The sequence below is a fragment of the Heloderma suspectum genome, chromosome 6, assembly GCF_057233095.1.
Source record: "Heloderma suspectum isolate Gila_16-S chromosome 6, 16-S_ref, whole genome shotgun sequence".
Taxonomy (NCBI): Eukaryota; Metazoa; Chordata; class Lepidosauria; order Squamata; family Helodermatidae; genus Heloderma; species Heloderma suspectum.
Window position 1 is genome coordinate 98,221,235 of NC_139463.1, and position 22,754 is coordinate 98,243,988.

Sequence of the window (22,754 nt, forward strand, 5' to 3'; positions counted from 1 at the left end):
AAACAGCCCCCCAACCCCAAAAAGCTACTCACTAGCAGCAGCAACAGCCCACATATCAAGGATACAAAAACAGGTACTGAACCCTGCAACAAACCCAAATGCCACCTCTGCCCATATATACTCTGGAGACACAATTAAAAAAAAAGGTAAAGGTGTCCCCAACTAGTCGTGTCCGACTCTAGGGTGCGGTGCTCATCCCCGTTTCTAAGCCGAAGAGCCAGCGCTGTCCAAAGACGCTTCCGTGGTCATGTGGCCGGCATGACTGAACACCGAGGTGCACGGAACGCTGTTACCTTTCCCACCGAGGCGGTACCTATTTATCTACTTGCAATTTCTTGCTTTCGAACTGCTAGGTTGGCAGAAGCTGGGACTGAAGACGGGAGCTCACTCCGTCACGCAGCACTCGGGTCTCGAACTGCTGACCTGCCGACCTTCCAGTCTGCAGTTCAGCGTCTTAACCACTAAGCCACCGCGGTCCTGGAGACACAATTACAGGGCCTAATAATGTCACTAAGGGTTCAGTCGCTTGCTCTTCCTCCAAAGTGACATACGCCATCTTCCATCAGCAACGCCCTATGCATTCTACATTGGGGAAACAGGGCAGACTCTATGGAAAAGAATACATGGACGCAAATCTGACATCAGAAATGGCAGTATTCAAAAAACAGTAGCAGAACATTTCAGCCCCCTGGGACATTCTGTGACTTCAATGTGCCCATTGTGCAGCAAAGGAACTTCAAAGGGAGTCTAGAGTGAGAGACTGCGGAGTTAAAAGTTCACAAACAGGTTTAACTCTTGTCACCAGAGGCTTGCATTGGGATAACGGATGATTATCACACTACATGTACTAATTGGCTTACCTAGTACCAGGATGTTTATGTAATCAGCAGCAACTGTACTGTGAATGACTGTTAGTAAAGTGATTCTCAGCCAGTACTTTCTGCATTTCATTTCCTTCTGACCTCACTTTTTACAATTCTCCCCCCACCCACACAACTGCATGTACTGTATATAAACCTAAAACTCTCCACAATACTCCATGCATCTGATGGAAGTAGACTAGAGTCTGCAAAAGCTTATGCCAGAGTAAAGTTGTTAGTTTTTAAGGTTCCACAAGACTCATCTTTTTTGCTGCAATAGACTAACACGGCTACCCCTTTGGAAATTGTTACACACTTGACTGTGGAGGAGCATTTTCCCTTCCCAGGTAGCCACAGAGACGAACTGCGTTGCTCCGAGAGTGCTCTCTGTTCCCCTCCATTATGGGAGCCCTTCGCTGGGGGATTTGCTCTGCTGGGAAGATCAGCCATGATTTCCTAGTGGCTCTGAAGACTCTGCCATTGGAAGACCACAAGGTAGTATGTGGAGCACATGGAAACGGGCTGATGACAGGTAGGGAGAAGTTTCCAGGGAGATCAGGCAGGGTCTGCCTGTGTAACCCTGGGATGATCCCTCAACCAGCTTCTGCAGCTGCCCATAAGGGATGCATGTAAAATCTTAGGGTGCCAAACTCTTAGGAAAATGGGGAGAGGTGTGATGATGTTTAGGGTGTCTAAACAAAGATATTAGATCTGCTGGAGAGGGAGCAGAATTGAGTAGGTTCCGTCAGAGATGTAAAGAAGCAAGATGACTTCTGTAGTCTTGTGCATTGGGCTGTGGCAAGGGGGAACGAAGACTAAGGGGTTAATCACATGGAGCTTTTATGCTACTGTTGAAATGGCTCTCTCTCGAAGTTTGCAGACTCTTAGAAGTTTGCAGGCTCTTTAGATGATGCCTTACCCTCCTCCTGCCAGCCTATCTCATGTTTTCCCCAAACTCAACAAATGTGGCATGTTTCCCAGCCCACAGAACAGGAGCACCGTGGCCTCCCTGTGAAATTCTCCAATAGTGGAAGAAACCGCCGTGTCTGCCTGCTGTGGGCGTTTGTTTTCAGTTGTTGGGGGCACGGGCAGGATGAGATTTGACAGAGCGAGGGCAAGAATTGCCTGCGGATTGCGTCTCCTGCCTCTGCGTTTCTCAGTTGGAGGGAGAAGAGGGTAAAATGCCTCTCTGCAATGAAGGGAGACACATCTGATCCCCTACCTCACCAAGCTCAGAAGCAATGTCCTCTGTTGTTTCAGAGCACCCTATTAAGTTCAACAGGGCTTACTCCCAAGTAAGTATGCCGAGGGTTGCAGACTTACAGGGTGATCTTATGTCTACTCAGAAGTAAGTCCCATTGAGTTCAATGTGGCTTACTCCCACATAAGCATGCCAAGGTTTGCAGACTTACAGCACAATCTTACGTTTTATGTCTGCTTGGAAGTAAGTCAGAGGTTTTGTCAGGAGCGCCCTTGCTGCCTTCTGAAATCTTCAGGTAGCCAGAATCAACATGCAGACAATAGGACTTCTTTCCAAGGCTTTATTCCCATTCAACCTAATGATGCTTACAGATGCTAATTGCTTGATGAGAGAGACTTAAGAGAGCTGCCTACTCAGGGGTTCTAACCTTAGGAATCAGTTGGTCTCCATTTGGAGGGGAAAGCGGGAAACCGCTGTACTTATGAACTAGGAGGAGAGAGTCTTCCCCTTTCCCGTGGGGCATCGGGGCACTGCTGTTGCCATCATGCCAAGTGGGCTGAGCGCCGCCTCTCAGTGCCCGCCATCTCACGCTTGAGGGTACGCCGGTGCATAGCGTCCAGAAACTGCTGTTGCTCCACCCTCACCCTGCCAGGGTCACTATCACTCTCAGGAATGTGTACCAGGAGGGGCTTTCCCCCTGGCTGCTCCTCTGAAACATGTGCGGGTTCCTCTCCCGCGGTTTCTAAGTCTTCCTCAGAATCAGAACTGCTTTGGGGCTCTCTGGGCTCCGATTCAACCCTGACAGGTTTCCTAGAGCTGCGAGAAAACAGTACAGCAGAAGTTAAGCTACGAAAATAAGATTCCCCTCTCCCCTCCTTTGCACACATGCCAGGGAGGAAGGAAGGCACTCCCTCATTCAAACCAAGTGGCTGCCCTGTAAAGAAGCCCTTCCTAATCCCGCAAAGAACCGAAAGCAGGAAGCTCCGGAAAGGATGTGGGGTTTTGCGGGTTTTTTGCTTAATGCAGAAACACCCTGACTCAAGAAGAACGGAAGCCTGAGGAAATGTCTCCCTGACTTGGGGAGTCTTGTTTCATCTGTCATAGGTTGATTCCAGACAGAGGTCTCATAGCACTAACAATCCAAAAGCACTGTGCAGCCATTCCAGTTTTTCTTCCTTAATGGATTTTTTCTGGTAAGAAAAATGGTAGAAATAGAGGTGGGAAAACATGGAAGGGCTACAAACTGACATTGGGTGCTTCCAGATGAAGGTTTTATTGGGCAATCTCCCTGTTTCGTTTAGGGAGTTTTATGCTGAGGGGAGTATCCAGACGTCGTGAATTTGTAAGCCTCCTGTGTTTTCCCACTGTTTCTTCTCTTCTTTTTTTTACCAGAAAAAAAATCTGTTAAGGCAGGAAGAATATAATAGCTGCACAATGCCTTTTGATGGGGAGCATTAGGAGCCCCCCACCTGGAAGCACCTGTGATCTGGACATACACCCCCCCCCCCGTGAAATTCCATGAACGAGACATGGCAATTGCACAATAAAAGCCTTGTACAGAAGCATCCTCATGCTGCAGTGGTGGGTGAAACTGCATTGCCCAAACTCTCCCTCCTAATCCCCAGTGCTTAAACTACATGCATCTCCCTTTGTAGAGATCCTGGCCATTCTAGAGTCAGAGGATGTGGATCTCTTCTGGGAGGGAAATTGTGCTAGTAGGTTTGAGCAAGTAGAGCTGGGATGACCTTCTCTCCCCTCCCCACCCCACCCCGACTTGCCAGGTGGTGGCGATCGCTTCTCGTGACCTTGGCCGGGCTCAGGAATATGCCAAAACCCACGGGATCGCAAAGGCCTATGGCTCTTATGCAGAACTGGCGGAGGATCCGGACATTGGTGAGCAGCCTTCATTGAACCCTTGGAGACCCCTGACGGGAAGAAAAGGGTTAATCCACATCCAATTGTAAGCAGTGGCACAGCAGTCAATTTTGAAGTGCAGCAGCTCTTTGGAGGAGAGTCCAAAAATGCAAGCAGCTGTCTTAATCCATTATGGTGCTCGAAGCGCATCAGTACATACCGTAATGCCCAGTTTATGGGGATCAGCTGATAGTCACAGAATAGTGAGCTGGGGAAACCTGGGTTCACACTCCTGATCAGCCATGAGGTTCACAGGATGTCCTTGACCCAGTCATTCTCCAAAACATGCCTACCTCACAGAGTTAGCATGCTTCCAGACAGAGGGCTCCTAGCACTACCCATCAGAAAGTGTTGTGCAGCAATTTTCTCTTTTTTCCCGTAACGTAGGGGTGTTGAAATTCTTTCAGCCGGAGGGCTTTGAAGAAGTTCTTGGGGGCTACGTTTCAGAGGTGGACAGGGCTGTAGGCAAAATACCAGCATATCTTAGCTTAAAGCTCTTCCTGCCAGCCTTAGGAGAGGCATTTCAATCTTTTGCAACGGGGAAAAAATTGTACAAAAGCCAGGAAACCACCAACCAATAGGTGGGTTGGGCAAAGGGGGTTGGGCTGGGGGAAGTGGGCGTGGCCATTTGAGGAACTGGGACCCAAGGCGGGCCATCAAAGTAAATGGGAAGGATGAAGGTGGCCATGGAGGGAGGACAAGCCCTTGGAGTTTTCCGCTTCTTTTCTCACAGTTCAAACACTTCTTCAGGTTGACAGCTTGATGGATGTTGGAACAGGCCAGCCCTTTTTCTGTGGCAGCTTTCAGTTGGGAAGCTTTCCCTTCAGGCTTCCGTGCTTTTTACAGATGTGGCATATGTGGGGGTGGTGCATCCATATCACCTCCCAGCCACCCTCCTCTTCATTCAGGCTGGGAAGAACGTGCTCTGTGAGAAGCCCCTGGGCATGAACACCGCTGAGGTGAAGATGATGGTGCAGGCAGCTCGGGAAAAGGAGGTCTTCCTCATGGAGGTAAGAGGCCAGGGTACCCACTGTGGGCAAAGTGGCAACTACATGGAACACTCATCTTGTGGCACTGACTCCGCTCTCTTCTGTGCCCAGTGTCAAACTGAGCATGAGCATGAACCCATGGTGTAGCACTGCAGCAGAAAAGGCCAACCCCTTTCTGGTTTGTGGTGGGAGGTGCTTTATATGGTGAAATAATTGTGCCTCTGCTATGCTTGGAATGTTGTGTTCTGTTTCTAGTGCCCAACGTTCCTGAGAGACATAGGGAAATTACAAACAGAAGTTGGAACAGAAGTTGGCCTTGCTAGATTAGGCCAAGGTTGTTCTAGTTCAGCACTGGCCCGTCAAATCTGCCTGAGAATTTTGCAAGTGGTATATAGTGGTGACAGTCATTCTGTGGAGATTGTTCCCAACATGTAGCAGCCACAAATATTTTACCCTTGAATTAGAGTTGCCACCTTTTTTAGCTGGGCATGCTCCTGTGCCTTTAACACAGCAGCACAGAACCTCTTTCAGCCCAAGAGCCAGTGTGGTGTAGTGGCTAGAGTGCGGGACTGGGAGCCGGGAGATCTGGGTTCTAGTTCCCACTCAGCCATGGAAGCTCACTGGGTGACTTTGGGCCAGTCACAGACTCTCAGCCCAACCTACCTCACAGGGTTGTTGTTGTGAGGATAAAATGGAGAGGAGGAGGAGGATAATGTAAGCTGCCTTGGGTTCCTTGCAAGAGGAAAAAAGGTGGGATATAAATGCAATAAATAAATAAATAAGGGCTGAATTCCATTTTGGAGATGCTCTTAGGGAGCTGCATGCCAGTGGTGGGTGGGGCCAAAGGCAAAGGGGGTGGTGCTAATGACAAAGGGGGTGGGGCAAAATACAAAAAATACCAGCATTTTGTAGCATAACAATTCCAGTCATGTGATCACAATCTTCCACGGTATCGTAACATGTACTGTATTTCTATTAAAACTATAGTTATTTATAAATTTACATATATGCATATAAATTAGCATATGCTAATATTATGCAAATCACTGTCCTCTTTATTTGGTGAAGCATTCCTGTTTTTTGGCAGTTCATAAGTGGCCACCCTAATGGTGCTAGACCTCAAGGAGAAACCATTGGGAGGGGAAGGTATGAAGTGGATTGTGGCAGGTTCCAGCTAACGTTCTCATCCGGTCTCAGGCTCTTTGGACCTGCTTTTTCCCTGCTTTGGAGAAGGTCCGTGCCCTGCTCAAGGAAGGGACTCTTGGGGATGTGCTGGTGCTTCGCGCGGAGCTTGGGCTCCTCTCCAGCGTCCCGCAGAGCAGGCAGAAGGAGCTCGGGGGAGGCGCCCTGCTGAGCCTTGGCATGTACTGCGTTTGGTTGGCCTGCGTCGTCTTCAGCGGGGAGAGGCCGGAATCCATTGTGGCCTCCGGGTTCTTGTATGAGACAGGTCAGTACTTTGTTGACTGCATTTCTTGGACCAAAATCATTTGGGCCGGCAAGCTTGTGCCCACCCGTGGTGTAGTGGAGCCAGGGCCTGCAGGGATGCAACGCCGACGGATGGGGACGTGGTGGGGCTAAGCACAGGGTTCGGCATCCCCCTGCTAGCAATTCCCAGGTGTGTGGAGAAAGAGCTTTGGGGAGGCACCGCGTAGATGTTAGCATCTTCTGTGCCCAGCTGGCCTGCATGGTACTCAACAGGAAGATGCTGACGTCGTCTGCCACCCCCCTCAAACTTTTCTGTTTCCCCTGAACATAGCTGCAATCCTCACACTAGCTAGATGGGATGGGGAAATAAATTTTCTCAGCAACAAGACATGGTTGTGAGCTATCCTTGCTGTAATGCAAAATATTTTGGGGTGGCTTGGTCTAGACTGGGCAAGAAAGACCCATGAGCTTTACAAAAGACCTTCTCCCGGTGATGAAAACTGCGAGAACTGGTGGATCAACACTACTGCCTACAATTTTGGACTCTCCTTGGGGGCATGACTGTGATGAGTGGCTACACTTCAGCATTTACCACTCTGCCACTGGCACTGGAGATGCCAGCCCTGACCAGGCGTTGAAGGAGAGAGCTGGGTGCACCATGCGGGCTGCGCTGTGCTTCCTAACCTTGCCGTTAGCCCTCAGGTGCAGTAGACACCGCTGTTCCATTGTCAACATGGAAGTAAAGTACAACTGTCAGTCTAGTTAGCTTCTGTACCTGGGAAGTCTTACCCTTTGCCACAGGAGAGACTTGGGCCTGTCCTGAGGAACAATCCACCTTTCCTCCTTCCCACAACACCGATGACAGTCTGTGCTTCGTTCCACCTGATGTATGTTATCTTTGAATAAAGTGATATGTAGGCATGACATGTCACTCCAAACCACAGCAGACAACCAGCAATCACGTATCCAGTTTATAAGTTTATAATTTTTAAAAAATATTTATGGGGGGCAGGGGAGGCGTAAAGCAGCACAACAGCAAAGCAGTGCGAAGGCTCTGGATCCACTATCAATCTTAAGGTAAAATAGATAAGAAACATAGAAAGACTAACAACAGAGTATTTTTAAATATATATTTTGAGCTAAATGTTTCGGCTTCTGCCCTCATAGTAGCTGTATCCATTTAACAGCACAGCTACTGACGAGGGCGGAAGCCAAAACATTTAGCTCAAAATATATTTTTTTAATACTCTGTTGTTAGTCTTTCTGTCTTTCTTACACACATACATACACACACACACACACATTATATTTATATATAAAACATTTTAAAATGCGAAACATTTCAGGATAAAACACCAGCTTCAGTCACAAATGGGAGTACCAGTTATACCACTTAAACGGAGCCATAACCAATCGGGAACAAGCCAAACTTCATAGGGTTTATTGATGTTTATGAATGCGGTTTGATCGGTTCTTTAACACAGGTGCTGATTCTTAGCCCTACGTCCCAGGGATACTCTCCTTAGTGGCAGCTTTCACCATTGCTCTATTGGTAGAAATACTAAAATTGCTTTGACCGTTGCTACATCTGGTAAAAAAATTGTTGGTAAAAATGCTGCATTTCTATACTGCGGAAAAGCTGCTGCACCCATTGCATTTCTGCCCCTAAGTCATCTATAAAAGGCAGGAATTCTGCTAAACAGGGGAGGTGGGCAGCATGTATCAGCTGCGGGTCAACACAAGGCCTGCAGCCAGGCAGTGTGAAAGGAGGATGGCCACAGGTAAGGACGATGGTCACTGCTGCTCTCCGATGTCTGTTCACCACCCCCAGGAGTGGACCAGGTTGCTTCGATAATCCTGAACTACTCAGGTCAGCGTCAGGCTGTCCTCACGTACACCAGGGCAGCCAAGATGCCCAATCGAGCCAGCATCAGTGGCACCAAGGGAATAATTGAGGTAAGTCCTAAAGTGGGGCAGGGGGTAGATGATGGATGTGGTTTTCCTGGAGAGAAAGGGTGGGTGAAATGATCAGCAGGATTGCTTCCACGCTAGGGTTGAGTGCTGTGGAGGCACCGCTTTTCACATATTGCTCAGCCATGTCCTGCTCCATGACCAGTCCAGCTCCAGGTTTTTGAAGACCCTTAGCCCCCCCCCCTTCAGTGAGTCAACTTTCTCACCGCCATTTTCACCAGCTGCTATCACTCCTCATCATTGCTTCTGCTTGTTTGACAAGCAGAAAGCCAGTGAGCAGGTAGGCAGTAGCATCTACTGCTCCTCCTTCTCACCACCACTGTTGTCTCGGCCAGAGGGAGAGGCAGGTGAACAAGTAGGTTGCAGTGGTAAAGAGGAGTGAGTCCAGTGGACTCTTGTCAGGAGCCCCTGCTCAGGTATGGGCCCTCGGCAGGTGCCTGACCATGTCTACCCTTGACCCTGGCCCTGCCCACAAACCTTCCATAATGCTTATTCACCAGTACAGCCCATGGAGCAAATGTCCCCTGCAACTAGGGGGAGGTGGATTTTAGTAGTTTCCTTTCATTATTTTTTCTTTCATACCAAATTAGTATTATGTTTCTATAAAGGAAAATATATATTTATGAAAGGACATGTAATGAAGGCTGCAATCCTATACACACTTACGTGCAAGTTAGACCCAATGAACTCAATAGGGTATACATCTAAGTAGACAAAACCAGGATTGCACTGTTAAAGCAGGGGTGGGCAGAAGGTAGATTTCCAGATGTTTTGCACTTCAACTCCCAGAAGCCCCTGCCAGCATGACCAAAACAGAATGACCAATACAGGAATGCTGGGAGTTAAAGTCCAAAACATCTGGAGATCTACTTTCTGCCCACCCCTGTAAAGCACCCCCATGTGCACATTCCCCCATGGTGAACCAAAGCTGTGATCTTGCAACCACAGCGCACAGAAAGTGATACAATATCCTGCACCATATCCTATGCTTTGTTATGGCGATGTGGGAGTGGGGACAGTCGTTTACAACATGGGGCAGTTTTTTATTTTGAAAAAATCCCCTCCCATTGAAATTAATGGGAGGGCAATATTCTGTACCAGGTACAGGCTGGTGTAAAGCTGCACCGTCAGTGGGTAAATGGGATCAGGCCAATCCACCCCCTATCTTCTCCACCAATTCAAATGCTATCTTCTGTAACTTCTGTAAACTGCCCAGACAGCTTCAGCTATGGGGCAGTATAGAAATGTAATTAATAACAGCAACAACAGCAACCTCCTCCAGTGGCATGCCTCTGCCAGCCTCTGGCATGTTCCACTGGCAAGGCTGAAAGGCCCAGGCAGAATATCTGTGCATCTGGCATTCTACCCACATAGCACAACTTCCAGTGAATCCCACTCTTCAGCCAGCTGATCTTTAGTATACGATAGCATCCTAAATTATGCAAATATATATATTCTGCATAATTTATACAGAATATATTTGCATAATTTATACAGAATATGGAACTAATCTTTTCTCAGTGCAAGATTTGGGTTCATTTGGTGCATAATATTCTAGGTTTAAGAAAGAAAGAAAGAAAGAAAGAAAGAAAGAAAGAAAGAAAGAAAAATACACAGCTGTAAGCATACCTCCTGGGAAGATTTGAGCCCCTCTTGGAAGATCTGAACTGCAAACTTGCCAAATTAAGCCCTCTGAGTGAGCTCCCCCATCCATCTTGGTGTAGGCCTGGGATATTGAATTGCTTTCAGTCCAAGGGCCAAATTCCATTTCAGAGAAGCTCTCAGGAGCCACATTCCAGTGGTGGGCGGAATGAAGGCAAAAAGGGTGGGGCCAAAACATCAAATATACCATATTATTATTAACATATTTTACCTTAAAGTTCTTACTGCCGGCGTTAGGAGAGTCATTTTGACCTTTGAGAATGGGAGAAAACTGCACAAAAACCAGGAAACCTCCCAATGATTGATGGTTGGGGGAAATGGGGTGGGGCCAGGAGGAGGAGGCGGGGCCTTCTGGTGAATGCCAGAGGGTCAGATTTGGCACCCCTGGTGTTGGCCACAGCTCTCACAGCCGGGTTCTGTTTTTAATCTGCAGATTCCAGGTCCTTTCTATTCACCAACACAAGTGGTTGTCAACGGGCAGGAGGAGGACTTCCCCCTTCCCACTCCGTCCCAAAAGCTGAACTTCCTCAACAGTGTCGGCCTGTGCTACGAAGCAGAGCATGCCAGACAGTGTATTCTTCAGGGTAAACGTCTCTGGCAGGGCTGGGGCTGAGGAACAGTTCGTGGCAAAAGAGTGCCCTGCAGAGGCAAAACTGTGTGTGGCAAGCCGCACGCAGCCAACACTTCTCCATGACCCTCTTTCCTCCTCTCTCTTCCCTCTTCCTCAGGCCTGAAGGAGAGCCCCGTCATGTCTCATGCGGACAGTGAACTGGTCCACTCCATCTTGGATGAAATCCGTAGGCAGCTGGGGGTGTCGTATCCTCAGGATCACGCCTGACCCCTCCTGTGCTTGGAGTTTATGGCCCTGGATCTACTGCTCCGTGGAAGGCGTGGGGATTAGTATTTTTCATTAGAAAATGCAATCCTGGGTGGGGGGAGGGAGAAAGAAACATTTGCCAATAAAAGAGAATTTTCAAACGTTGACTGAAAGTTTTGAAATATGTAGCTGGATTTCCTTCACGAGGCCTTTTTCTTCTGTTTGTTGTTTGCATTCTTTCCCCCTCCTTCCACACTTAAAAATAATAAGCTGTAAAATAAAGAAAACTTGACATCTGGTGAGTGTTTTATTTCTTTTCCATCCTTCATTTTTAAATGACAAAAGTACACTGGGGTGAAAGTCTCTGAGAGATACCTAAATCCAAAGAAGTGGTGCAAGGTTGCAACTGAAGACTCATCAGGTGATCTTAAAAAAAAAAGGGGGGGGAAACAAAATGAGAAATAGTTGGGTGTCATCAACATACTGGCGTTCACACCAGCGTGAAAGACATGAGCAAAATAGCTAAGGAACATGGAAGGGGTTGAGAGAGTGGGAATAGCAGTGGGTTGTATGAATTATGTGGGAATTGGGTGGGGACAGAATGGAGAATGAAAGTGGGAGTAGATCTGTGAGTTTGACTTGTGGAGGGAGAGGGAGGGAGAGGGAGAGAAGGCCTGACTTTAGGGAGCAGGATGGAAATGGGTCTACGTTTGGGATTGGTGCAGCCTGCCTGTGTACTTGCTCCTGCACCCCTTGTAAGGCTAAACAGGAGTTGGGGGGGGGGGGTCCTCAAGGACTGACAGCTTTTTCCCCATGTGAATCTGCCCGTCCATTAATGAGAAGGGGCTGTAGTTCAGTGGTAGAGCACAGTGGAAGCTGGTGGCTCTGGTTTCGGTGGGGCTGGAAATCCATTCTGGGTTTCAGAGAGAACCAGCCAGAATTCTAAAGGAGCTATCTAAAGTGCAGAACCCTATCCCCATAATGGGTTCAGCACCTCGGATAGCTCCTTTAGAATCCTGGCTGGTTCTGATTGAAACCCAGAATGAATTCACAACCCCACTGAAATCAGACCCACCAACCTCCACTAGTAGGGCATCTCCTTTGCGTGCAGAAGGCCCTAGGGTTAATCCCCAGCATCTCCAGGTAGGGCCGGAAAAGCTCCTACTTGAAACCCTGGAGAGTGGCTGTCAGTCAGTATTGACACTACTGGTCTTACTTGGTGTAAGGCAGTTTCCTTATGTCCCCAGGGGGTAAGTCTTTGGGCTTCTCCACATGGGGCTTTTATCTTGCGATTGAGACTGGTTATTCACAGATGTCTGCGGGTCCTTTACATGATGTTGTCAATCTCCAGTGCCTCTCCCATGCTTCCCGATCATTTCTGCAGCTTTACTTGAAATGGAGATAATGAGGTAATTAAAAAGAAGTGTTTTGAATTTGTCCACGTAAAGAGGAAGTGGCACTATAATAACACCTTCAGTTCCCTGTGAAAAGAGGGAAACTTGCAATATGAGGAGCTGGACCACAGTGCCATCTACTGGCTGTATAATGAAACATATAGAACTTGCGGATAAAGCCAATCCTCCCGCCAAAAACAGGAATATGTGTGAGGGAGCCCATCATACTCCTGCAAAGAATACAGAAGCAGACGCCCCAGTAAAGTTGTGGGATAAAAACCGGATGTGGAGAAGCCCTTACACTGTAAGAAGAGTTGAGGGGGCCCAGTTCAGAGGGGCTAGGGGGGATAGAACAGGTGATAAGACCCTTGAAAGTGGGGGGGCACACAGACACAGAGCATTTCTACACCAGCCTAAAATCCCTCATTTAAAACGGGGCTTTCTGCTTCCGTTTGAAATGCAGAATCACGATGGACTCCCTTCACACGTGCTTCATTCCCCCTACCCTTTTCCTCCTTATCCGAGTCTTCCATAAGTTTAATTATACAGTCGCTAGATGGCGCTGTGGTCTAGTTCCTCTTATTGCAGCTTTTCCTCTTTTCACAGAGGGAACACAAGCAGGGTAATTTGATAGCTCATTATCTCTGATCTTTTAAAAAAAAAAAAGGGATAAAGGTCATTTAGTGCAGGAGACGCCTTGGAGGTTGACAACATCCTCTAAAGGATCCGCAAACTTCTGCAAGTAACCAATCTCAATAAAAGGATAAAAGCTCCATGTGGAGAAGCCCACACAGCAACACATACTTTTTGTCCTCCTGGATCAATTGATTTGAATGTGTCCTGATTAATGAAAGCGCTTTCTCTGTGCCGAAAGAACACTGGCAAACGGGGGCGGGGGGGAAGTCTTCTGGAACCTGCCTGGGTTAGAGCCCATACCCCAAAGAACAAAGCCAAATTGCTGCTGGAATGCGTTGCATTTGTTTTATTTAATATCAAGACTTATATCCCACCTTATCACCAAGGCCCCGTGCCAGCTACACACCTGGCTTGGAGTCGCAGTCTGGCTTTCTGGGGCTTCCCAGATGGACACACCTCCTTCTCCTGGCCCCTCCCCTGTTCCCCCGACCTCTGATCGTTTCTTGGTTTCTCAGCTTTTGCAGGCCCCCCCCCCCATTCTAACAGGTTGAAATGCCTCTCCCAAGCCTCTTGCTACTGGTAGCTATTACAGAAAAGAAACTGTTCTTGTGAACCATGAACCAATTATCCTGTTTGCTCTATTGCTTTATCTGTTTGTACTGTCGTTCTAGGCATTAGTTGTAGTTTTTCTTATACGGTTACAATTTTTGTTGCTGTTCAGGTGTTCCGAGCTCATAATGATGTTGGTGGTTTTCATATCTGGGGGGGAAGGAGGGCTGTAGTGTTTGTGATAGGTCCATTCCTTGAGCCAGACCAGGATTTCTGAATGCCCTGGATTAAGCACAGACATCCCACCCCAGGATTTATACTAGACTGGCAAGGCAAGGGACAGTTTGCCTGTGGCTGTATGGTTAACAAGCTACCCTGTGGAAAATGTCCTGGGTTCAGACAACATGCTAACCTATGGTTCAGCAAATAACCCATGATTCAACAACAACCCATACTCAGCCACTGAGTGTGGGTTAGTGTGTTGTGTGAACAGCACCTCTGTGTAGCATTTTCAGGGAGTTGGAGGGGCTGTCGCGGGAAAAGAATTTTCACTTCCACCAGCGCAGTTGATCCAGCTCCCTGCAAATCCAGCCTCCTGTGTATTTTGTTTTAATTCTACTGGACTGCGAGTTTTGCAAGTGCGGACTGCATGTCTGGATTCCCTTCGTTAGCTCTACTCTTGACACCAGAAAACTGCTGGTCAAGCTTGTTGAGTTACCTGGAGGGTAACAGGTGTGTGTGGGGGGGTGATTTAAGATTTGGTTTATTTAAGATTTTGTATGGTTGGTCTGCTCACGGGTACCCATTTTTATTTCTTCAGCCCACAAGCTCATAGCAAGGTAACCATCTGTCTTATTCACAGTGGGGCTGTTCACATGTCATGGCAGCAAATTGTGGATTCATTAACCCATGATGAACCAGTGTGGTGTAGTGGCTAGAGTATTGGACTGGGAGCCAGGAGATGCGGGTTCTAGTCCCCACTCGGCCAAGGAAGCTCACTGGGTGCCTTTGGGCCAGTCACAGACTCTCAGCCCAACTTACCTCACAGGGTTGTTGTTGTGAAGATAAGAGGGGAAAGATTATGTATGCCACCTTAGGTTCTATGCCCACGAACTCTACAAGGTTGAGCTTGTGGGCATAGCAGTGGACGTAAACAGCTTCAGGGTGTTATTTCTGAAAGCTGGCTTGAGCCACTTGTTCCGCTCAGAAGAGCTGCACCATCATAAGCTTGCCCCACGCACTGAAGATTTCCTAACTCGTTGACTCTTAGGTAGCGCTGTATTGCTTCAGCAGCTGAATCGTAATTGAAATCATTTAATTCAATGAATCCTAGAAAACGCTCTCTCACCAGACTAGTTTCTGGAACAACGTACCAGACACAAAGGGCCACCTGCTTACAATTGTCTCTTGCTTCATCCACCATTATCACGTACATTTCTTCTGTTCACTGACGATGGTGTGGATCACTTCTTCCAAACACCACTGAATTATTTCATCCTGACATGAAGGGCAAGTATAGGTCTCCCCAGCTGGTGCTTGGTAGCTCTGAAGAAATGGGTCAAATTGCATAATCAAAGTTAAGAACTCAAGAAAATTTGTGCTGCTTTGGCTTTCAGTACTTTTATTGCCACCTCTGAGTGGCATCTCTTGTTTAACAAGACATTGTACAATAGAAACAATGTGGTGGAGGTCGTTCTGTCTTCCTCTGATCTTATTTTCACTTTCTGCAGGTAGAGTGGAAGAATTTCTGATATTCATTCCCCCCCGGAGTCGGGGGGGAGATATTTTTGAAAACACAGGAATGGAAGTGCTGTTATCTACACGTTGTCAGTTGGACCAACGTACCTGAGAAAGTGTGGCTTACATTAGCCCTACACAGCAGCACACTTTTAATACTGCAGGTCAGAAGTGAGGAGGTGGTTCATTGGATGGTAAGTGTCAAGGGCTCCTTGGAGGCCTCTCTCAGTCTAATCCAGTAGCCAAGTCCAGACACAGACAAAGGGATTCCTTTCAAAGCTTTATTCTTCTTTTACAACTTAACAACTCTACCGTTTGCAACTAGATCTGAGCAGCACAGTACCTATGCCCTAAGTTGGAACAGTTGGTTCCCGTTTGAAAAGGAATTACTGGCACACCCCTGAACTTAAGGACTAGGGAGAGTCCCTCCCCTTTTCCCTTGGATCCTCTGGGGGCAGCCGTTGTTTGCGCGCCAACCGGGCACTACGCCTCCTTTCTGCGCCCTCCATTTGGCACCGCTCTCTGCGTCAGCATCGTGCGTCCACCAAGTCTGCTATCCGTGCTCCGTTACTCCCTGGACTGCTATCTAAGCTAGGAATGTTGGTGGGAGGAATCTCCGTCAGCTGTTGGCCCTGGGAAAGAGGAGCGCACTCCTCTCCCAGGAGCGACTGCTCTTCCTCAGAATCAGAACTACTCTGGGATTCTATGGGCTCAGTGTCCACCCTGACAGTAAGCCTCTAAAACCCAACAATAAAACACCCACCTCCCCAAAAATATATTAAAGGTAAATTTCCTTAAATTCCCTACTCAGTGGAGGGTAATGAAATCTTTTGTTGACTGAATATCCTACACACCAGACTCAGATCCTCTTGAATTGCTAAGCATTTATCAGAAACCATTACCATGTTCTCAAGTTCTTTGTGGATTTACCTCACTAGTTAAAGCAATTCCTGTTTATATTTATCCCCACAACACAGCACCCCCTAGGCTGCAATCCTATGTGGACTTTCCTGGAAGTAAACACTGAACTCAACATAATTATTTCTGTAGACCTACTGACTGTGGCTCAGATCATGGGCTTCTTATCGCAAAATTTCGGCTTAAATTGAAGAATGTAGGGAAAACCACTAAACCATTCACGTATGACCTAAATCATATCCCTTATCAATATACAGTGGAGGTGAGGAATAAAGGGATTAGGCCTGATAGACAGAGTGCCTGAGAAACTATGGACGGAGGTCCGTAACATTGTTCAGGAGGCAGCAACTCAATCCATCCCAAAGAAAAAGAAATGCAAGAAAGCAAAGTGGCTGTCTGATGAGGTTTTACAAGTAGCTGAGGAAAGAAGGGAAGTGGAAAGCAAGGGAGAAAGGGGAAGATATACCCAACTGAATGCAGAGTTCCAGAGAATAGCAAGGAGAAACAAGAAGGCCTTCTTAAATGAAATGCAAAGAAATCGAAGAAAACAATAGAGTGGGAAAGACTAGAGATCTCTTCAAGAAAATCGGAGATCTCAAGGGAACATTTTGTGCAAAGACAGGCATGATAAAGGACAAAGAAGGCAGGGACCTAACAGAAGCAGATGAGATTAAGAAGAGGTGGAAAGAATACACAGAAGAACTATACAGGAAAGATCTGAATGTCCCTGATAGCCATGATAGTGCGGTCACTGAACTTGAGCCCGACATCCTAGAGAGTGAAGTCAAGTGGGCCTTAGGAAGCATTACTAACCACAAAGCTAGAGGAGATGACAGTATTCCAGCTGAGCTATTTAAGATCCTAAAAGATGATGCTGTTAAAGTGCTGCACTCAATATGCCAACAAATTTGGAACACTCAACAGTGGCCACAAGACTGGAAAAGGTCAGTTTACATTCCAGTTCCAAAGAAGGGCAATGCCAAAGAGTGTTCAAACTACCGCACAATTGCGCTCATGTCACATGCCAGCAAGGTTATGCTCAAAATCCTACAAGCTAGGCTTTAGCAGTATGTGAACCGAGAACTACCAGAAGTACAAGCTGGGTTTCGAAGAGGCAGAGGAACTAGAGATCAAATCACCAACATTCGCTGGATCATGGAGAAAGCAAGAGAATTCCAGAAAAATGTCTATTTCTGCTTCATTGACTATGCTAAAGCCTTTGATTGTGTGGATCACAACAAACTGTGGCAAATTCTTAAAGAGATGGGAGTACCAGACCACCTTACCTGTCTCCTGAGAAACCTGTACGAGGGTCAAGACGCAACAGTAAGAACTGGACATGGAACAACCGATTAGTTCAAAATTGGGAAAGGAGTATGACAAGGCTGTATATTGTCGCCCTGCTTATTTAATTTATATGCAGAGTACATCATGAGAAACGCCGGGTTGGATGAATCACAGGTCAGAATTAAGATTGCCGGGAGAATTATCAACAACCTCAGATACGCAGACGATACCACCCTAATGGCAGAAAGCGAAGAGGATCTAAAGAGCCTCTTGTTGAGGGTGAAAGAGGAGAGTGCAAAAGCTGGTTTGAAACTCAGCATTAAAAAAACTAAGATCATGGCATCTGGCCCCATCACTTCCTGGCATATAGAAGGGGAAGAAATGGAAGCAGTGACAGATTTTATTTTCTTGGGCTCCAAGATCACCGCAGACGGTGACTGTAGCCATGAAATTAAAAGACGCTTGCTCCTTGGGAGGAAAACTATGGCAAACCTAGACAGCATAGTAAGAAGCAGAGACATCACCTTGCTGACAAAGGTTCGTATAATCAAAGCTATGGTTTTCCCAGTAGCAATGTATGGCTGTGAGAGCTGGACTATAAGGAAGGCTGAGCGCCGAAGAATCGCTGCTTTCGAACTGTGGTGCTGGAGAAGACTCTTACGAGTCCCCTGGTCAAATCAGTCAATCCTAAAGGAAATCAACCCTGACTGCTCATTGGAAGGACAGATACCGAAGCTGCAGCTCAAATATTTTGGCCACCTAATGCAAAGAGAAAAGTCACTGCAAAAGACCCTGATGCTGGGAAAGATTGAAGGCAAAAGGAGAAGGGGACAGCAGAGGATGAGATGGCTAGATAGCATCACTGATGCAATGAATATGGACTTGAGCACGCTCCGGGAGAGAGCGCAGGACAGGCAGGCCTGGCGTGCTATGGTCCATGGGGTCACAAAGAGTCGGACACGACTGAACGACTGAACAACAACAACAACACTTAGGGCAGCTATGCTTCCCGCTCCCTTCCACACTCACACACTGATCAGGTGATACCTTGGAGGGGGAAGGGAATTCCCAAGAGTTGAAGAAAAATGGAAAAAAGGAGAAGACCAGAAAGAAGAGGAAGGAGAGGAAAAAGAAAAGCAAGAAATAGGAGCAAAATAATAGAGGTGAACAGGCAGAAAGCAAAGAAAAGGGAAAGAAAGAAACAAGGGCAACCAGAGCGAAATTAAGGGGGAGGAAAAGCAGGCACACAAAACAAACTCTTCCTTTCTTCCACAGTACGTGTAGCAGCATTTAAAGGGAACACGATCTTGAAAAAAAGTACTTGAATGGCATTTGACTTTTTTAGGGCGCAATCTTATGTATGTTTAGACAGAAAAAAGTTCTGTAACTCCCAGGATACCCCAGCGGGCGTGTTTTCTGATTGTCTTAGGCAAGATTTTATGGGGAGACAATGAGGCAAGTGCAGCCCGCAAAACCCCACCTAGGGGGCAGGCCCACCTCTGGGCCACACCTGTAGATTAATTCCCTTTCCCCTTCCCATTTAGTACTATTATTTATTAATTGTACTTCAAGCTGCTGGGTTAACCTGGAGACCAGCTCCACTTGGACTGCTTGCAGGCGCGTTTCTCTGCCCGGGACTCCGACCACGCTCGCTGCCGTCTTCGAAGCACCAGGAGCAGAAGCGCTTCGCCTTCTTTGCAAAAGCCGCCACCGATGGGGTGTCCAGGCTTCACCGATGGGAAGGAACTCGGGAACTCATGGGAAGAGCATGGAAACTACATTTCCAAGAAGGCCTTTGGAGGAAGGCGTGCCTCTTTTGCAGAAGGAAGGGATAGATTGCAACCGTAGCCGCGTGGCGATGCCCCTGGCTGGTTCCCGGGTGGGGCCACGTGGGTTGGGTTCAGCTGCTGGAAGTTCAGAAGAAACATGGCTAGATGTGTAAAATGGGCCACCATGCGGGCTTGTGGTGTTGCCGGCTGCTACTCAATGGGCTTGGGAGAATGCTCCCTAAGAACATAAGAGGCAGGCTGGATCAGATCAAAGGCCCATCCCATCTAGTCCACCATTCTGATCACACAGTGGCCAACCAGCTGCCCAGGGGAAACCCACACGCAGGACGTGAGTGCAACAGCAGCCCCCCATCCATGTCCTGCAGCAACTGATGCACATAGGCATACTGCCTCTGATACTGGTGGAGCAACACATTTAGCTCTCAATTTTCTGGCCATCAGCATAGATAAGAAAATATGCAAGGTAACATGATTTTCATTATCAAACAACAGAAAACATACAAATTCACTAGGAGTAACGCAATTCTTCCTGAGCCTAAACTCAGACAAATATTTTCCTCATGGATCTTTATTAAAAGGGCATTGGGTAAAATAATGGCCAATATCCTCTATAGCAGTTTTACAAAACACAGAAGAACACTGTTCCAATGGTAATTTCTTATAACAGTCCTCTAAGAAAGCAGAGGACATAAACTCAAAACTTAATTCTGTAAAATCATTAGAGCTAAAGTAATAAGAAGCAAATAACTGGTTTTCTGATGACTTGCTGCATGGATGCAATCTAGAAACTTTAGAAGAATGGATGATTAACATATCAGTTAGAAAGCCTTTTCTAAATACGAAAGGTATTAACTGAGATTTGGGCAATGACTGGATCTTAGTTGACAATCAAGACCTCTAGCAAATGCCTGTAATGCTGCTACTCTCCTAACAAAAGGGCAGGATATAATTAATTGTAATAAATAATACATAAATGCAGACTTCATTATATTATTAGGTTGTGAGCTGCTTTGCAGGTTCTGCTGGCGGATCCACGTGGTGGAATAAACATTTCAAAAACTAAATAATGTAAAATAATACAAGAAATGGACTGCAGAGCAATTCAAGGAGCTCCTTGTAATTATTACTCTCAGAACCGCTGTCTACTCTCAGAATCACTGTCTATTCTCTTTGTGAAATCATGGAGGACGGGGGAAGTGCCAGATGACTGGAGGAGGGCTCATGTTGTCCCTATCTTCAAAAAGGGTAAGAAGGAGGAACCTGGGAACTACAGACCAGTCAGTCTGACATCAATCCCTGGGAAAATTCTGGAGCAGATGATAAAGCAATCCATCTGGAAGCACCTTGAAAACAATGCAGTGATTACTTGAAGCCAACATGGATTTGTCAAAAACAAGTCCTGCCAGACAAATCTGATCTCATTTTTTTATCAAGTAACCTCCCTTGTGGACCGTGGGAATGCTGTAGACATCATATACCTCGACTTCAGCAAAGCTTTCAACAAAGTGCCCCATGATATCCTGATGAGCAAACTAGCTCAAAGTGGGCTAGATGAAACAACAAGGTGGATCCACAATTGGCTACAGAACTGGACTCAAAGAGTGCTTATCAATGGGACCTTCTCAAACTGGGGAGAGGTAATGAGTGGGGTACCGCAGGGCTCAGTGCTCTTCAACATTTTTATTAATGACTTGGAGGAGGTGGTGCAGGGAATGCTGATCAAATTTGCAGATGACACCAAATTGGGCGGGATAGCTAATACTTTGGAAGACAGAAACAAAATTCAAAGTGATTTGGATAGACTGGAGCGCTGGGCAGAAAACAACAGAATGACATTTAATAGGGATAAATGCCAAGTTCTGCACCTAGGAAAAAGAAACCAAATGCACAGTTACAAGATGGGGGATACGTGGCTCAACCACACTACAAGTGAGAAGGATCTTGGAATTGTTGTCGATCACAAGCTGAATATGAGCCAACAATGTGATGTGGCTGCAAAAAAGGCAAATGCTATTTGGGGCTGCATTAATAGAAGCATAGCTTCCAAATCCCGGGAAGTACTAGTTCCCCTCTACTCAGCACTGCTTAGGCCTCATCTGGAGTACTGTGTCCAGTTCTGGGCATCACACTTTAAGAAGGATGAAGAAAACTAGAGAGGGTTCAGAGGAGGGCAACAAAGATGATCAGGAGACTGGAAACAAAGCCCTGTGAAGAGAGACTGAAAGAACTGGGCATGTTTAGCCTTGAGAAGTGAAGACTGAGGGGAGATCTGATAGCACTCTTCAAGTACTTGAAAGGTTGTCACAGAGAAGAAGGCCAAGATCTCTTCTTCATCATCCCAGAGTGCAGGACATGGAATAATGGGCTCAAGTGACAGGAAGCCAGATTCCGGCTGAACATCAGGAAAAACTTCCTGACTGTAAGAGCAATACGACAATGGAACCAATTCCCTAGGGAGGTGGTGGGCTCTCCCTCACTGGAGGCATTCAAGACGAGGCTGGACAGCCATCTGTCAGGGATGCTCTGACCTGGATTCCTGCATTAAGCAGGGGGTTGGACTCGATGGCCTTGTAGGCCCCTTCCAACCCTACTATTCTATGAGTCTATGATTCTATCCTGTGGTTGCAACATGTCCTTTGATGTTTATTTTAACAATATAAACACAATTGCAACTATCTATAATTTGCAACTTTTCAATTTGGCAAGCCTAGTGTAAGGCAACAGAAGCTACTGTTGGAAGTCTGGAGTTTTCAGTAAATGAGAAATGACGGGGAGGGAAGGGGCTTGGTCTTTCACCTGTGTTGTGTTCCTTGTTAGAGATTTGCTCTCATTATTAATTATAAGGCTGCACGTGCCTGGGAGTAAGTCCCATCGAAGTCAATGCAGTGTACTTCTGAGGGGACCTGTCTAGAATTGCACTTTAAACCATCTTTGCAAACAAATCAAACGGGCAAAGCAGTTAACAAAGTAACTCCAAGCATGACTACTCAGAAGTAAACCTCACCGAATTCAGTGGGACTTACTCCCAGGCAAGTGCTGGAGGGCTTAAAGTTAGAAGCAGCTTAAAGTCTGAGGCTGATCACTGTTTTACTTCAGGGTTGACCTACACAATTACTTCTGCGAGATAAAAGAGAAAGTTTAAGGAGCCTTGTTGCAAAAGGGGGTAATGAGATGAGGACTGGAGTGCCACAACAGGGGATGGGCATTGCCCATAATGGCGGCCTCAGAGGCGACTTCGCGCGCTACTTCCGCCCTGCGGGGCAGCCCCCTTCCAGTCATCCACGCACTCCACCCCCTCTCCTTAAACTTAAACGGTGTACTTTTCTAGTATTTCTATACTGAAAAATGGAAAAGAAAACGGCTAGTTCAAATATGAGCAGCGCTTCCAATTCCTACAGTAAACACAGACGTTCTTACCACGCACGCCGACGCGGACCTTTCTGTACCGGCACTTCCGGTCTCATTTTTAACTTGGTTTCAAAGTAGACAGGGTGGTCACCATAGAGATGAAACAGCAGATAGAGCGTCGCCACCACGCTTTGAGGTAATCCTGGCCGAAGAGGGCGCCACCGCTTTCTAGCTTTCCCGGAAGCTCACCGCTTTA

General features: G+C 46.9%; 1 protein-coding gene and 1 long non-coding RNA gene across 2 annotated transcripts; one reads left to right on the forward strand and one right to left on the reverse strand.

Annotated features, from left to right (window-relative positions):
* The first annotated feature begins 1,248 nt into the window (after window positions 1–1,248).
* Window positions 1,249–11,138, forward strand: LOC146342011 (trans-1,2-dihydrobenzene-1,2-diol dehydrogenase-like). Its single transcript, XM_084805485.1, has 7 exons — window positions 1,249–1,355; window positions 3,843–3,954; window positions 4,822–4,985; window positions 6,162–6,411; window positions 8,221–8,345; window positions 10,456–10,606; window positions 10,751–11,138. The coding sequence occupies exons 1-7, from the start codon at window positions 1,263–1,265 to the stop codon at window positions 10,858–10,860; spliced, it is 1,005 nt and encodes a 334-aa protein (XP_084661611.1). The 5' UTR covers window positions 1,249–1,262; the 3' UTR covers window positions 10,861–11,138.
* Window positions 10,908–22,715, reverse strand: LOC146342012 (uncharacterized). Its single transcript, XR_014783890.1, has 3 exons — window positions 22,568–22,715; window positions 14,792–19,267; window positions 10,908–11,265 (listed from the first exon to the last, which is right to left on the reverse strand). It is a non-coding gene; the product is annotated as an uncharacterized LOC146342012 (long non-coding RNA).
* Between the last annotated feature and the right edge of the window lie 39 nt (window positions 22,716–22,754).

Bases quoted from the DNA above. Each gene is read 5' to 3' on its own strand.
- LOC146342011 (XM_084805485.1), top strand. From the start codon at position 1,263: ATGGGAGCCCTTCGCTGGGGGATTTGCTCTGCTGGGAAGATCAGCCAT. The intron at 3,955-4,821 runs GTGAGCAGCCTT...TGCTTTTTACAG, and splicing joins GGCGGAGGATCCGGACATTG to ATGTGGCATATGTGGGGGTG. The intron at 4,986-6,161 runs GTAAGAGGCCAG...ATCCGGTCTCAG, and splicing joins AGGAGGTCTTCCTCATGGAG to GCTCTTTGGACCTGCTTTTT.